At 39.2% G+C, this 16,334-nt stretch overlaps 1 protein-coding gene across 1 annotated transcript; it reads left to right on the forward strand.

Moving 5' to 3' along the window:
• The first annotated feature begins 6,290 nt into the window (after nucleotides 1–6,290).
• LOC149078991 (uncharacterized) lies at nucleotides 6,291–7,454 on the forward strand. The gene has a single exon (XM_089240479.1). It carries the CDS (start codon nucleotides 6,291–6,293, stop codon nucleotides 7,452–7,454), a length of 1,164 nt encoding a protein of 387 aa, XP_089096605.1.
• Nucleotides 7,455–16,334: the final 8,880 nt, after the last annotated feature.

Here is a 16,334-nt window from a genome sequence, read left to right on the forward strand (position 1 = left end):
ACAATTGGTAATTAATTGAAGGTGTGTGTGTGTGTGTGAAAGAAAAAATTTACTTGATTGACACGAATTTTTTGAACTCAATATAAAGTCTAAAATAATAAAAATATAAGTGTATATACGGTGATTATGTTATAACTTTTTACACCGTGCAAAATACGAATTCTCTTTAGATAATATTTTTTTAAACGTTCAATTTTTTTAATGTTCGTTTTCCGCGAAGGGAGGGTTGGCGTCACTATAAAAAATGTCGACTGTTTTATAGTTCGGTTAAAACACGGAGATAACCTCAATTGATCCTGATCTACCGAAATTTGCCAAATGAGTACTGCGCTCTCGTCGACAATATGCAAAGCTACACATTTGGAGGTTAAAACCACGTGCCATTTTGACATCCTTTGAAATTCGATTGCACCGCCAAAACAGAATGAAAATGAGATATGGTGGAAAAGGATTTTGAATCAAATAGGGATTCGCGTTAAAAGGGGCCGTTCAAGTATTACGTCAGCAATTTTTTAACCACCCCCCCCCCTTGTCAGCAAAATTTCGTCATCTCTGCCCCCCCCCCTACCTCCTATTACATATTGGTGGGACCAGAGACTGTACGCGGGAATAGGGGCATACCCCCCCCCCCCCCAAACGATCAAAAAATTATTTTTTTAACTGCAAAAAATATATTTCTTTAAAAATCAAAATTGCGAAGGAAAATACCTTTATATGTTATTACAATCAATTTCTGTTATTTTCAACGCTATTTGAAGGCTAAGAACTCAAAAATTTATTTTTAAGAAATTCATTGCACCCACCCTCTAAGCCATATAATGATAAATCCTTGGCCCATGGACCAAAATTGGCCCGGTGGGTTATCTGATGTGGCCTGCCTCCTCAAACCTAATTTTGTAAAATGAACTAAGCGGCGCATTTAAAGATCGTTTATGTGACCAATGGCACAATTCCATAACATTTAAGTGGACCGTGGCACATTTTCAGATAACTCAAGTAGGCCTGTGGCACATTTTCCAGATCACACAAGTAGGCCTGTGGCACATTCGCAGATTACTTAAGTGACAAGCGACACAGTTTTAGAACACTTAAGCAATCCGTGGCACATTTAGAAATCCCTCGAGTGACAGTAGGACAGTTGGCACAGTTTTAGAGCACTTAAGCCACCCCCAGTGCGGCTCTACATCACCCAAACTACCCGCGTTACACTCCCAGATTTCTTAAGTGATCCGTGGCATAATTACGCATCACTTGAATGATGCGTGGCACAGTTCGAGAGTACATAAGCAGGCCAGACACATTTGTAGATCACTTAAAGGATCCACGAAACATTTAGAGATCACTAAAGTGGCTCTCTAGGAGACATCAATAGGTAGATTGTTAGTTCAGGTGCCGACAAACCACAGTTCAGGATGTCATTAAGAATATTTCATATCTTCATAAAGGGTGCTTGATGACGTAAGCATCATCCAATCCCCCCCCCCCCACCCCTTTGTCATCAAAAGTCAGCAAATCGGAAACCCTCCATCGACGCTAACGTAAGACTTGAATGACCCCAAACAACGTGCCAGTATAACCAAAGTCGTCCTCTATTTCTCTCTGGCAAATAAATTGGCACTTTCCCCCAAGGAGCTTTTCGAAGCCAAATCTCATTCTTGGAGAACAATTGTTTATCGACTCAAGAAACCTGTGTGACTGGTTTTTTGGAAGAAGTTTTAAAAATATGCTGTTGACTAAAAGGGAAGTTAATGTTAGCCAGTTGAAACTTTTTTGAAAGAAACTAACGTTTGGATTCATTTTCAAGAACGAGGTCCCCCCCCCCCCCCCTACCCTAAAACCTGAAGAAACAATTATTAGTTTCCTTAGTCTATCGTTTATGCTCTTGACGTTAATTTCCTGTTTGAACTTTCATCGTTGGGTAATTTGCAAGTCTTCATCTCATTAATATACGGAAATTCCAAAATAATTGCTAAAAACTCGTACCAACTATTAGACTCTCTAGATTTCTTTCTTCCCAAGTTCGTTCATAAATTAATTTAATTTAATGAAACACAAAGAAATATTTGGCTTCCGAATATATTTTAAAACCATGAGAAGACGACGGTTAATTATTTACTAGGTCGCATACCGATCCTTTCGTTTCAAGGCAGAAAATGTCATTTTCCCCCTCGTTCATTATTTTTGAAGCGGCGTTCGGATGAATATGTATGTGTGTGTATACGCGTATGGAAGGGGTGTGCCGGGGGGTATTTATGGTGAGGTCTGAAACGGTAGCAAATTCCAAATGAATTGTGTGCGGATAGTTTATGTATAGAACTTGGGACTAATATATCTTGCAACGCTGGACTAATTACTTGCAACAAATCATCCAAACTATAAGCGATTGCCCCAGAGAGATAACGGCTGTTATTATATTCCTAACTACTCGCCCGGAGCGTTTGGTGTTGTTCGTTTGTAGTATAAATAAATGAGGGAGGAGCGAACGTCATAACCGAGCAACGAATCAGCAAAATTTCTCCTCGCTGGTTCACTTTAGTGCCGTTGATTCATCTACAAACCAGTCCCTGATTCCTGGATAGAATTCTGAACACCTAACAAGACTAATATTATGAAGGTTTCTGGGACTGAACGATACGAATACTCCCTGCAAAGCTAATTTTATGTGGGTTTTTGATGTCTAAAACATACGGATTCCTCCGCAAATTATTAGACAAAATTATATTAGGTTTAGGGTTTTTTTAGTCTGAGCGGTACACCATATAATCCCGATTATGAAAAACATTAAAATTTTTGAAAAGTGACTAGGGCTTTTGGAACCAGCTGAAAATATACGGACAGTGTCAACTCCTCATTCGTCAATTCTATTTTTTAATTACAGAGATGATCTTTATCCAAAAGGAAAAAAAAATCTTGAAGAAAAGAATATTTCTCCTAAGAGAAAAACTAAGAAGGCTTTGCCTATACGTATTTAATAAGGTTATCCTACTTAAAGTTAAATTCTTAATGATATCGTTATAAAGAGAGAGAGTGGTTATCAACCAGTTTCATGACAGACGTATGGATATCGATATCGATTTCTTATATTCCGTCACCTCATGATTCGATCTGACAGCACACGCCTTGATCGCAGCCCTTGTAAAATGGACCCACCCTTTCAATCCACGCAATTGAGCTCTATTTCTTTAGTAGCTCAGTTTAAGATTGTGGTCTTCATAGGGATGCTCAACAGCCCTATGACGATTACGTGCTATTTAGGTCATAAAGTATTTTTTTAAAAGTAAGGATATGTGAGGTGGGTGTCGTTCCACCAAATGGATGTTTTCGAAAGATTTTCAAAACATATATCGAACGATTGACCCAGATCAACTTGTCGATATCTTTAAACACGAAATTTGACTTTGAGAGGCAATTCTGGTAGACAAAATGAGGTGCACAGGAAGAAAATCTCACAGTCAACGGCGAAGTAAGCGTCACAGTATTTATCACTGATCATGACACTTACTCTCACTGCAAAGTGCGGGAGAACACCTAAAGAATGCGAAGACAGTTATTTTTCCAAAGTATAGAAATTCTGTAAAAATTTATGTTCGCGCGTCTTGAACTACAGACACCCACTTCAACTTATTTATAATTGTACTATATGATGGACTGCGTCCTTGAATTTTTAGCTCATGAACTAAAGGGTGATATCAAAATGTGGCTGTGCGAATTTAGGAAACATTATAGCCGTACATAGCTTTAGTTAATCTGGAAACACATTTCTATGAAGCCAATCCACTTTCGACACGAAGTTTGAAGATATTTGGCATATATTCTCACCTTGACACCACTAAAAATCCACAGAGAACAAGCTGATGCCAAGGACATCGGATGTGAATTCTTCAAGCTCCTGAAAGAAATGGAATATTAAATATCTGTCATGTTGTTTATTTAAGATTATGTAATATCGATGTAGATCTTCAATCCCTGATTCGAACGACATAAATTTCGGCCAGCTAACCCCAGTGGGTACAAAGAAAACTCTATTATGGTGCTAGCTGGTGAACGATGCGTTGTGTGATGATGATGAGTTCTTGCGCCGCCATGTTTCTTTCAACATGTTTCGCGGAGAGGCGAGAGCCTAAATTGAAAGTCAAGCCTGGTTGATACCTAGACTGATTCGCAATTGGTCGCTGCGGAAATAAATGATGGAAAAAATTTATTTACTTATGTTCAACCGTAGATTTTATTGAATTATTATACTTTTTATACTCGGATATAGCCTTGTTTTCAAGGCTACTACGTAAGCCTAAATTTTCCGCACTTAACGAACTCGAACTCTCCACATCTGAAGATAAATGGGAACAGGATGAAATTTCGTTTGCTGAAAAAAGCTATTAATAGCACAACGGGCGAAAACATCAGGAAAATGGCAACAAACCTTCAAGAAAAGAAGGCGATAGTCACTATCGAAGAAAAAAATGATTCCGCTACACATTCTGTGGAAGAACCGCAACACGGTAATTATGCCTTTGATGCTGCCAAGGAAATATGGACGACACTTACTGACCTCCATACGGACAGGAATGGAAAAGATCGACCACGAATACCGCAGAATGAACAAAAAACCCTGCAAGACCAATTAGTTTCTTTCATAGATGCCACTGGAGATCTCTGGTCCACGATCGTTAAGTCGGTAGAGAATGGTAATGGCAAGATTCGTAACCGTGTGCCATTGGGTGTGCAGAAGACGTTGCAGAAACTTTTGTCTGCTCTTGTGAGCGAAATCGCCAAAGATGATTACAAAACAAGGAGCTATACCAGCTTTCCGCAGAAAACCAATGAGGACGTCACAGCAGAGATAGTGCAAGTGAGTGACGGTGCCAGCGACTTTTCAGCTACCACTACGGTTAATTGTGAGGATAAAGCTTCGTCACTAACCACACAGACAGAAACACCAAAGCATCTTACACCGACGACTCGTAATAAGCAAATAGCACTGAATCCAATAGTGCTCTTGGGTAAGAGAGTGATATTAGACTTGAATACCATATGTCAAGATGATCACTCTTCCTCCAGAAAGACGAATGATGTGCCGTATATATCAGATGACTCCTGGCCACGAAAAGAAACACCTGTCGTCCTGAGGAAAGGCGACAGTCATGCAAGGAAAATACGGGACAGCAGTACTGAGAAATGCGACGAGGATCCGCCAATGAGGAATGACAATGTAACAGCTGAGCCATGGCCAGTACTACCTGGGGCATCAAAAAATAACACATATTTTCATTGCTCCCTACAGAGATGTGAGAACAGCTTGTACAACTGCTGAGGTCACTGGTATGGGCATCGATGATTATTCTCAGAGCACCTCTCCAAAGCAGCGAGCAGAAACTGTTCTTCCCCAATCACACGAACCTCTGGAAACTACGGCTCACGAACGGGAACAGTGGGACTCAAGTTCAAGCAATAAACAAACAAACTTCTGGTTCCCTGGACTACATGATCAATACATTATCGTGGACGAATGGCGCCGCAAGCAAGCAACACCTAGTGACAAAGTAATGTATAGCGAGGAGGAGCAACAGAACCCAAGTCCTTGCAGTGAACAAAGTAAAACTTGGTTCCCTAGTCATGGTGATGAATATTCTATCGTAGAAGAATGGCGCCGCAAACAAGTAACATTTAACGACAAAGTAGTGTACAACGACAAATCATTCACTAGGTTGAATGATACTCTCACCAGTAGTAGAAGGTCATTATCCACCAAACTTCAATGTGAGAGTCACCATGCTAATAGGACTATGGCAAAAACAAAGCCATCAAAGAATCATCGATACCGTTATTATAATTTTTGTGGGTCTACCAATGTAATGCCGGATCGTAGGTCGGTGCAGACTGGATTCAGCCGCATTCAGAGAGAGGCGCACTGGCGGTGCCAAGAAAACCAGTGGCGTCATTCCAACCCATATATTTCCACTGAATATGGGCAGACGGGATGCAAGGCACGGCGGTGTATCAACTGTTGGATGATGAACATGGCACATCAGACGGCAATGGACATCAATCATAAGGTAATGGGCCTAAAATGCTCCTCACACCTGTTAGTGTGTGGCCGGCGTGGCCTAGTGGCCGGGAGTTGGAGTTGCTAAATGTGAAAAACAGTGTTTCTCACAAGACTTATAATACCAAGTGAAACACTTTTGATGCTTCTAACGGACATCAATATCATTCAAATAAATCTTGATCGAGCCAAGGCGGCCAGCTACTTACTCGAAGTAACAGCAAATGGTCAAAATATCGATATTATGATGATACAAAAACCATGGGTTTGGCGCACGGAGCATGGCTATGAGCTAAAAGGTCTTCCGACAAGCTGGCCGCTGTGGTTATCGCATAACGGTAAGGCTGCAATTGTCATTAGGAATACCTGTATCCATGGGGCTTCTTTGGAAACCAAAGAAAATTCAGTGGCAATTCAATTACATGTGGATGGAGAAGAACTTGTCCTAATAAGTTCTTACTCGTCCCCTTACAAGAACTTATATGAGGTCATACAAGAAATTGAGGAAATGATCACGAAGAACTCAAAACATAGAATCATTCTATCTTCTGATTGGAACGGCCATAATAGTCTATGGGGTTATGATGATAATAATGAAAGAAGTCAGATGATACTAGAACTCATTCTGGCGAAAGATTTAATTTTGTTGAACGCCGATAATAAGACACCCACATATGGCCACACAGGAAGCTATGGATGGCCCGACTTAACCCTGACCAACTCTCCAGTGCTGGCACAAAATATAGAGTGGTACGTAGGGGAGGAGACGACACAGACTAGTCATTCTTATATCCATATGTCTATAAAAACGACTACCATGACTACGACAAGAAGAAGTTATCACACCACCCAAAGAAGGCTCCAAAACTTTACAGGATATCTTAAAAATTGCATTCCAGACCAAATAGCTAATATTAAGAGATGTTATACTTCACAAGACCTGGAGAAAGCGACTGAATCCTTGTTCCTAGTACTGACGACGGCGAGTTACCGGACACTTCTTGCAGCCGAGACCAATGACAGAGTCAATGACAAAAAGAATCAGTCGAAGTGGTGGAACAGAGAGTTAGAAATCGAAAGGAAACATTCAAGAGCCTTGAAGAGGCGTTTCCAGAAGGCATCAGAAGAGGACAAACCCAGGTTGCGGGCGATGTTTTGTAAACACCGGGCGATGTATACAAAAATGGTACGTAAAACTAAGATTGCGTCTTGGAGAAAGTCATGTGAAGATGCAACGGTGGTTTACGGCACCAACTATCGAGCAATAATGAAAAGTAAATCTTTTCCCCAAGTCATGATGGGGAATACAGGTAACGAGACAATCCTAGAAGCGGTCACCCGACACTTCAAACAATATATCCAGATGTCCCAGTCTCTTCAACCCAATCCACACAAGATTCTTATGAGGTAGCAGCACATCCTGACTCTCCTAGATATCGTGATAGACCAATTTCCAAATCAGAGATAAGAAGGATTATAGACAATTTAGACAATAACAAGTCACCAGGATTGGATAGAGTGAATAATCGAATGACCAAGGCAATCAATAGATCCTTTCCAGATCTACTACACACCTTATTCAACAAGTGCTACTCAATCGAATGTTTCCCAAGTCATTTTAAAATCGGAAAGCTCCTCTTATTTCTTAAAAGAGGCCGTAACCCCAATGACTTGAGGTCATATAGGCCAATATCTTTACTCTCCTCTGTTGGTAAAATATTGGAGCGAATTATAGTTCAGCGCATCATGTATTACACAGAAAGGGTTGACTGGTGGCACATTCATCAGTATGGGTTCCGACAAGACAAATCAGCTGAGATGGCTTTGGAAGATATGATGGTAGAAATTAAGTCTCAGCGAGACAAAGGAAACGATGTAGCCGTCATATCTCTAGACATTGAAAGTGCCTTTGATAACATAAGGTACGAATCTATCCTTCGCCGAATCGTGGAAATGCATGTCCCCTCCACAGCTCAAGGCAATTTTGTGTGACATTCTGCACGATCGACAAGCTGCGATTGGTACGTAAAATTGGACTACTAAATATCTGCAAAAGGGAGCACCACAAGGGTCGTGCTTGGGTCCTCTTTTATGGAATCTAGTTCTCGACGAGCTGTTGAAAATGGAGTGGCCAGCCAATATCCGTCCAGGCCTTTACCGATGATATACTTGTTATTGCGTCTCACCAGACGATCAAAGGAACTGCAGAGCTAGCGGAAAAGACGCTCCAATCCATCACAAATTGGTTATTATCCCATAGCCTTTGCCTGTCGGCGAGCTATGGTATAATAACCAAACGAGATTTCTCTGGATCTCAAAGAAGCGCCCCCCATCGATTTGGATGATGGGAAAGACAATAAAAAGAACTACAGTATTGCAGTATCTAGGAGTTTCCATTAGCCATGATCTCAAATGGGAGTCCCATATCCAGAAAATGAAGGATAAAGTTGCTGCTACCCTGCAGAAGCTGCGACTTATGGCCGGAGCAAAGTGGGGCATTAATCAAGAAATGCGCAGAATCCTCTATTTGACGGTGGCAGAGCGAACTATGGCTTACGGTGCGTCAATCTGGTGTGCATCGCCTCAGGTACAGCTTTCAAACAGACTGAACTCAATTCAGAGAGGATACCTTTTGTACACCTCAGGAGCTTATAGTACCCCGACAAATGCTATCCAGACTATTTTGGGCCTCCCTCCGTTGAGCCTGAAAATGGAATTTCTAGCTAAGTCGGCTCGCCTACTCCAGCTCCGCAAGACAGTCTTAACGACGGAAAATACATTGGATCCTCAGGCATATGAACGAAAAATAAAGGGTTGGTCATCCCACCCGTCAGTCGGGCTGCGGAACAGCCAAATACGTTTTGACGAACCAGAAAACGAAGGTGGGCTGCTTCAGTCATCCACACTTATATACTACACGGATGGATCAAAGTCGGAAAAAGGGACTGGAGCAGCATACGTTAAGACTAAAGGTAAGCAAGTGGTCGGTCAAGCTAAAGGATGATAACTCAGTGTTTCAGGCTGAGCTTTTCGCCATCTACAACGCAGTCTTAGATGCTTCTTTACATCGAAAAGCTGCCCTAATTAGATCTGACAGACGCTCCAGCATACTGGCGGTCTCTAATCTTCAGTCTAGTCATGAAATGGCTAGGACAATAAGAAAGCTTCTCTGCAATCACACCAGAATAAGCCTCTCTTGGGTAAAAGCACATATAGGCCAATGGGGTAATGAATTGGCGGATACCACGTCGAAGGAAGCTACCGAAGGCGGAATCATTACAGGTGATCTGCTGCTTCCCGCATCACACGCCAAAGCAATCCTATGGAAGGATCTAATGAATAAATGGCAACAGAGGTGGGATGACAACACAGAGCCCGGTCGATCAACTCATAGCATCCAGCGACATGTAATGCCTCGGAACCATAAATGGTCACGTGAGATGATTATGTTCATAACAGGCCATGGTCCATTTCCGGCTAACCTTCATAGGTTCAAATCAATCCCCAGTGATAAATGCTCATGTTTGGCCATAGGCACGCCTCTTCTCTATGCCCCAAGACAACGGCTTTCCACTTCAGAGAGCCAGCTGAACATCTGCGAATACCTTGGCTAGAGTGCATCCTGAAGCGGGAAGATTCGAAAAGTATAATACGTAAACTGGTCCGCTTTCTAGAGCAGCACCCTGATGATATCAGAACTACAGTCCCGGAGCCAGAACCAGATAGAGAGCCACCTATGCCAGTTAGGAGATCCACTAGACTACGACGTCAACTGCACCCAGACAGCGATCTCGTACATCTGTTTAGAGAAGAGGAAGAAGAAGAGGAGCCTGAGTAGTCGAGAATAGTTTGATCCACGCTGGCTTATCTAAAAGCTGGATACAGGCAGCAATTACTGACGAATGTCTTTGGACCAAATCAAACTACACGGTGCAGCGATTAGGTCAACCCAGCAGCAGATTCACAGCTTTCATTGATGTGATAGTTACTGATCCAATGAAAATCCCTGAAGAGAAGCAGATCAAATTTTATCAAGAGCTATTCCCGATTATGACGATTATTATGTGATTTATAACCTGTGATTTACAATTGTGATTTAATTACATGAATCACCATTTTTCGATTACAAATTTTATACTTGCTTACTGGCGAGGTGCGTAATGGCACCTGCCCATGTATGTAATATATCTTTCTCAAGATCAATAAATGGTTAGGTTTCCCCGGAGGCACCCGAGTCCCCAGGGACAATGTACTTATATCACTGAGTGTGACAGAGCCTGGGTGTCTCTCGGTTCCTATCACTATCACTAAAAATCCACACACACACAACACTAGATACGTGCTCAAACTGGCAGGTAAACGTGCACGGTACCGTAACAACTCATTCGCAGTAAATGGTCCATGACGATAGATCCGAGTTGTTGTGCTCGATTTGAAAGAAATAAATGTATATTCTCACCTCCTTTAGTGTGTTTTTGTTATACCATCATGTAAGTTCCGCATTGATGCACGGAGAAATTCATGTGCGCCCTCTGTTCATTTTCGTCGATTTATTAGTTCGCGTCTTTTCACGGTGTTACTAGTAGCTCCTTTTACCGTCAGGATGAAAAAAAAAAGTCCAAAGGGACCTCGAAAGATATTGCTCCATTAACCTGTTAGCAAAGACCCATTGGCTGACCAATTCGCTTTCACTGTAACAGTAGGGAAGAAAGTCATTAACTATCAGAAGAGAATAGAGGATGAGAGCCAAAGTCTTATATCTCGGCGAAATGGGATTAAAGACTTTGTCAGAGAGCGACTTCGGGGCAATAAAGAGGATCATTCAGCTTTATTTTCACTTTAGCTTGCTGGAGGGGAAAAAAGACGTGTCGTTCTCTCTTTCTTTCTTTCTCTTGTTTCCTGCCTTATCTCGTATAACCTTCTTTCTCTGTGGGGGCATCACGCTCGGAGGTGAGAAACTATCAACAAGAATGAATCTGTGTCCATAGGACATTTGATGTGTTGACGGAATGTTATTGAGAAGTTCTGGTAAGGGGGATTATACATATACTTCGAGGCAACGAAGTTACACATGAATTAAGACATTTATTATCTTTATAATTACGCACGGGGATTTCGACACAGGAAGACGCAAACGATAAGGTGTAAATAATTCAGGAAAAGTGGGGAGGGGGGAGAATTAAGTAAAATTAATTAAGTTTATCAAGTATCACAACCTATTAAAACATTATATAAAAATAGCTTTTCCTTCAAGAAGAAAGAAAATATCTTTGTTTCTGCTACTGATGAAGGGACTTCATATAGTTCCGAAACGCGTATAGCGGTGTTCGTTTTGTAATTTTGGGTACACCCAAATGTCGATTATTTAATCGTATTATCAAACCCAAAAGGTAATCCATTTCTATTTACTGGCATGACTTCTAAATATTGTCGTATTTTCAATCAAATCCTGAGGACATGAAGCATTCCATATATATTTCTGAAGACACAATCTTACCGTGTCTTGAACCAGATAATCGAAATCACAAGAGCAAATGCGCCTTGCTATTTCAGGAAAGGCAATGCGGGACAATTGTCCCTATATATAGACCCCTCTCATAGTTCCACCATCAGTAGTTACGACCTGAAGTTTGAGTAGTTTGATGAACATTTAGGTGACTGGTGGTGATAGGGCCAAGTTCACGATAAAATCCATTTTTTGTATTTTTTCCTCATTTAGAAGGGAATACAATGGATTATGCTCATATTCTATGCAACTATATGCTTAAGCGCATAATGAAGTATTTATCATTTTTTGCATAATCACAAAGCGATTATTGGTCTGGCGATGTGATAAGTGGGTTAAAGCATTTTGGTGCATATTTTGGTTACAGTTCATCATATTGCAGCAAAGTACCGTTTTAAGAAACTCGCATATCGATTTTATTACATTTTCGTTTGCATTTCTTGTTATATATTCTTTTAATTCTTCAATTCTATAATAATTACATATGTAGTTTTTCATGATACTTTAACTGAGCTCAATATGGTATTCTGCTCATAATATAGGGTCCACACTGTAAGATTGATGGTTTGTATTGGCTGGTTTTAGTTCATTAGTTCATGTTGGCTGTACTCGCTGCACATCTTGAAAAAAAAATCTTATTCAATTAGAGCTCGATTCTTTTGAGTAGAAAGATCAGTCATTGACTGAAAGGCTTGAGTTTTTTTCCCAACATGTAATTAGTTTGTATGACTGGATGACGGATAAGTGAGACAAATCATGACGGTAATGCAATCCCATTGAAAATTTTCCGAAATTTATGCGATCAACTTCGAAAAAGTCTTTTTCGAGTGGAAATCAGAATGACGGTCGTTAACGTAATTAGCGTCATTAGGAAAGTACCCAACGGAAATCTTATCTCCCGTTACATCGGTCGGTACAAGCGTGCATACGTAGATACGAACACACGGAAAACGAGAGAATCAACTAATGCAAACAATTCTGAATGACTTTTTGTTTATTGAGTTCGGTGATTGATTGTTTTGTTTTCGAACAGAAAGAGAAGTTTCGGGGGGAAAATGATGAATGGGTATCGATTTGGTTGCTCTGTCTCCCCCCGTCTCGTACGCTACGATGTTTCTCTGTGTATTTTGACTTAGGAAAATATCGCATCTATCAGAGATGATTTAGGAACAGCTGAAACGATAGATGCATTTCTCGAGAACAGCAGTCACTTAAATAAACTTGAATGAGGTTACATTATATCATGAAGATTCATGACATATTCGATAAGAACACGTAGGAAAAAAAAAAGAATCTTATGATTTGATATAAATGAAAAACCCACTTACGGAAATTAATACGCTGCTCTTTATTGCTCCTATTTCCAGCTCGTACATGAAGCTCGTCTCTAAAACACAATCTCGAAGGCTGTTGTGAGTTTTTTCTCTAAAGTAATCCTTGCAATCACAAATTTTTCTGCATTGATTACGTGGAAAAATTAGCTTGTTCAAATAATTATATTATGATTCCCTTGTCTTGTGAGGTAAAAAAAATCACCTTATTACCGCATAGTTTATTTATACCGATGCCCAAAAGTTTAGCGTAATCACCTCCGTATCCATCGTTTTCTCACAACACAATATTTTCCCTCATCGTCCCCTCCCTCCCTTCTCGAGGGATATCCTGTAGGGCAGTAGTTTTCAAAGTGTGGGTCACGACCACCTAAGGGACCACTTTAATGAACGAGGATGGTTGCGAGAGATTCTCTAAAATGAAAACGTCCAAAGAGAAAAATTCGTCACGTAACTTAAAATATGTCAAAACTAGAAAATACCTCAACTTAACTGAACATCTGTTGACTATACGGGTATCATTTGAAAAAGTTTTATGTACAATAATCAATATAGATCAAGTTAATATTTTTCGGTGAGCTTCAGAAAGAATCATGCGATTTCAAATGTTATTTTTGTTTTTGTACGTTATTAAAATAAAAACAAGGAATTATGAGTATCATGTGAACTGTATAAGGGAAACGTGTGTGTAAATTTTTCCGAATGTGTAATTTTCTACTTTTTGTGGCAAACCTTAACGGGTCACTCTTAACGTCATTGTATTCTATTCACTAACACGTCTGACACGTCTTGGTCACCCGTGGTATAGAAGTTATTTCTAATCGACAATAATAAAGCCATAACCAAATCATTATGCATCGTGTTACAGAAGCCCGACATGATTTGAAAAAATATATATATATATAAAAGAAGCTTTCGAAGCTACAGACAAATGGCTTCAATCAGATGAAAGAATAATTTTTAAAGCCCCCCCCCCCCAATTCCTAATTACTACAAAATCCCTGCATGCGCACTTTTAGTCACGAGGAGGATGTCAAGCCTACATAGCATTTGTAACATGGGTGATACAAGGAATGTAAGTGAGAATGAAAGTAAAATGAAGAGAATAGAAGTAAAATGAAGAGAATGGAAGTAAAAAAGCTTTGAAACCTTTCCTTTAAAATTCTTTAAGACATTTGTCTCTAACAGTTATATTTATTTTTTGAAATATTTATTTCAATACAGTTATGAACTTCTGGCCCACTTAGAATTTCATGCACGTATGAAAATACATATGAAAAATTAAAAAAAAAATCATAAATCCATTTAAAAACTTAGTGCAACAGCCGAAAAAAAATAAAATCCAATTAATTATAAATATATAATTTTTTTTTAAATTCATGTCATGACTTTCTGGACCACCCTGTATAGTCGATATTTAGAAGATCAGTTCCAAATATAGAAAACGAACAAAAATCACCCAATAAAGACAAAATTACTTATTTATGAAGATCGTGTAATTTATTGTGCCTCTAATAAATGAAAAGTAGTTCCTGGAAACATCAAACTGAACGAAAAAAAAAACCTCTTCATAACAGTTAAAACAGTAGAATTTCAGAGAAGTAAATGAAACTGAAAGTGATTTATTCGTCATTTTTATAATTCCCTGTTTCGATATCTCTAAGAAAAGAGGGGGGAAATGAAATATTTTCAAGAAAAGCAATTAAAGGGGGGGGGGGGATTACTTATTCTCTTCTTCGTCTAGGTTATTTGTGTACTTTCTCCTTCTTCCATCACCTTGGGATTACTATAAGCAGGGAGCACCTTTCCCTTTTCCAACATGTAATGAACAAAAATTATCCGGTCGATCGTTCATTCTAGTTAATTAGACACGCCTCGACCGTTTTCTAAAAGAATCAGGTTCTCTCTCTCTCTCTCTCCCTGTTCACCCGCCATTTTTCTACTAATAAAATTCGTGTCACGCAGAGAATACCTTCACCAATTTAGCTTTCTCCTCCCATGCTGTAAGCCTTCGTGCGTCCAAATTTCATTCATTTTCCTCCCTCCTACACATCCAACTTTTCTTACCTCCATACATTTCCCTCCTTTAGCTCCCACCTCCATCTTTATCTATTTGTTTAAGGGGCTTGAACAGGAAAGATGCCGAACACAAGGAGCAAGATCTGAATATGAAGGAGGGGGGGGGGGAGAGAGAAAATGGGAAAAAAGAATTTAAAAAATATACTCTATAGAATAATAAGTATAGGGGGAAATGAGAAGACCAAGTAATCGATGGAATGCAAGTATAACAAAAGAGTTAACAGGAATAATATTCTCGAAGGGGATAAGGAGAAAGAGGACAGAAAAAAAAATAATTGGGTTGCCTAAGTTAATAAGTGGCTACATTTTTCAGGAGATGTTTTTGATAAGCATGGAAATTGGGAGATTTTTCCTGATCTTCATTTTCCGAAAATGAGTTTGCTTCAAAAGTAATTATCTAAATTTTTTAGTAAAAATCGGTTTTTTTCTTTACTTTTCTTGCGTTAGTTTTAAAGGGAGAAATAATATGGAGTAATGTTGAGGAAAACGTCATTTTTTTAATAAACTCATAGGCGAACACTGTCAGTTTTATCTCATTAACGTGCTGAATCATCCACAACTTCTGTTTTAAGCCATATTGTACACTTTAATCATAGACGATTGTAATTGCTGTAAAGTTGTTTGGCTGCTCAAAAAGGAACAAAATCTTATGAGTTTACCCGAACTGGTGTTTATTATTCAAGTTGCAAGTTGCAGTCAAATATAATATATTTCTGGACATGATTGTCGTTAAGAACTCTCTTGGTACATAAATGAATTCTTATTTATTCTTTTTATATCCGTTTATCACATTTGCAACATTAGTTCCTAGTTTTCTTATTTCTGGTACTCGGGCGAAACATTTCTTACGCTTTGTTAAATTTGGAAGACAAGAGTCGTCGATCTACACAACTTTATAAATTTAGGTTTATAGTTTCGTAATCAGGTACTTTTGTTACATTCGTTTTCAGCATACGTGACAAAAATCATAGCAAAATTATTTTTCTTTTCTTTTCAATGTGGCTGCTTCTAAAATCGAGATCATGCTCTTGGAAAATAACGAAGGCTTTGATGGTTCATTCTCTTCAAATCTGAGCGAAAACTGACTATTAAAAAGTTCTGATTGATTTGTGTTTATTGTATGTAAAAATGATCTTTAAAAAGAGGAAAAATAATTGATTAATTGGTTTGTGTCGATATATTTACTGGGATCTATATTTACTGAGCCTAAGTAATTACTGAGTTAGATACACATATATGCGTATCTCAGGTCTTATATAACTTGAAAAAATAATCATTAAAACCATTTGAAATCATTAAAAATAAAGGTACACATATGTGTACCAGTATGTATGCGAAGAGGTTAAATGTGTCCATCATAAAATTCCGAGGTTAG

Source organism: Pholcus phalangioides, unplaced genomic scaffold (genome assembly GCF_987345545.1).
Source record: "Pholcus phalangioides strain wild (caught in Gottingen) unplaced genomic scaffold, Ppha-v1.0 ptg000013l_1, whole genome shotgun sequence".
In the NCBI taxonomy this organism is placed as follows: Eukaryota; Metazoa; Arthropoda; class Arachnida; order Araneae; family Pholcidae; genus Pholcus; species Pholcus phalangioides.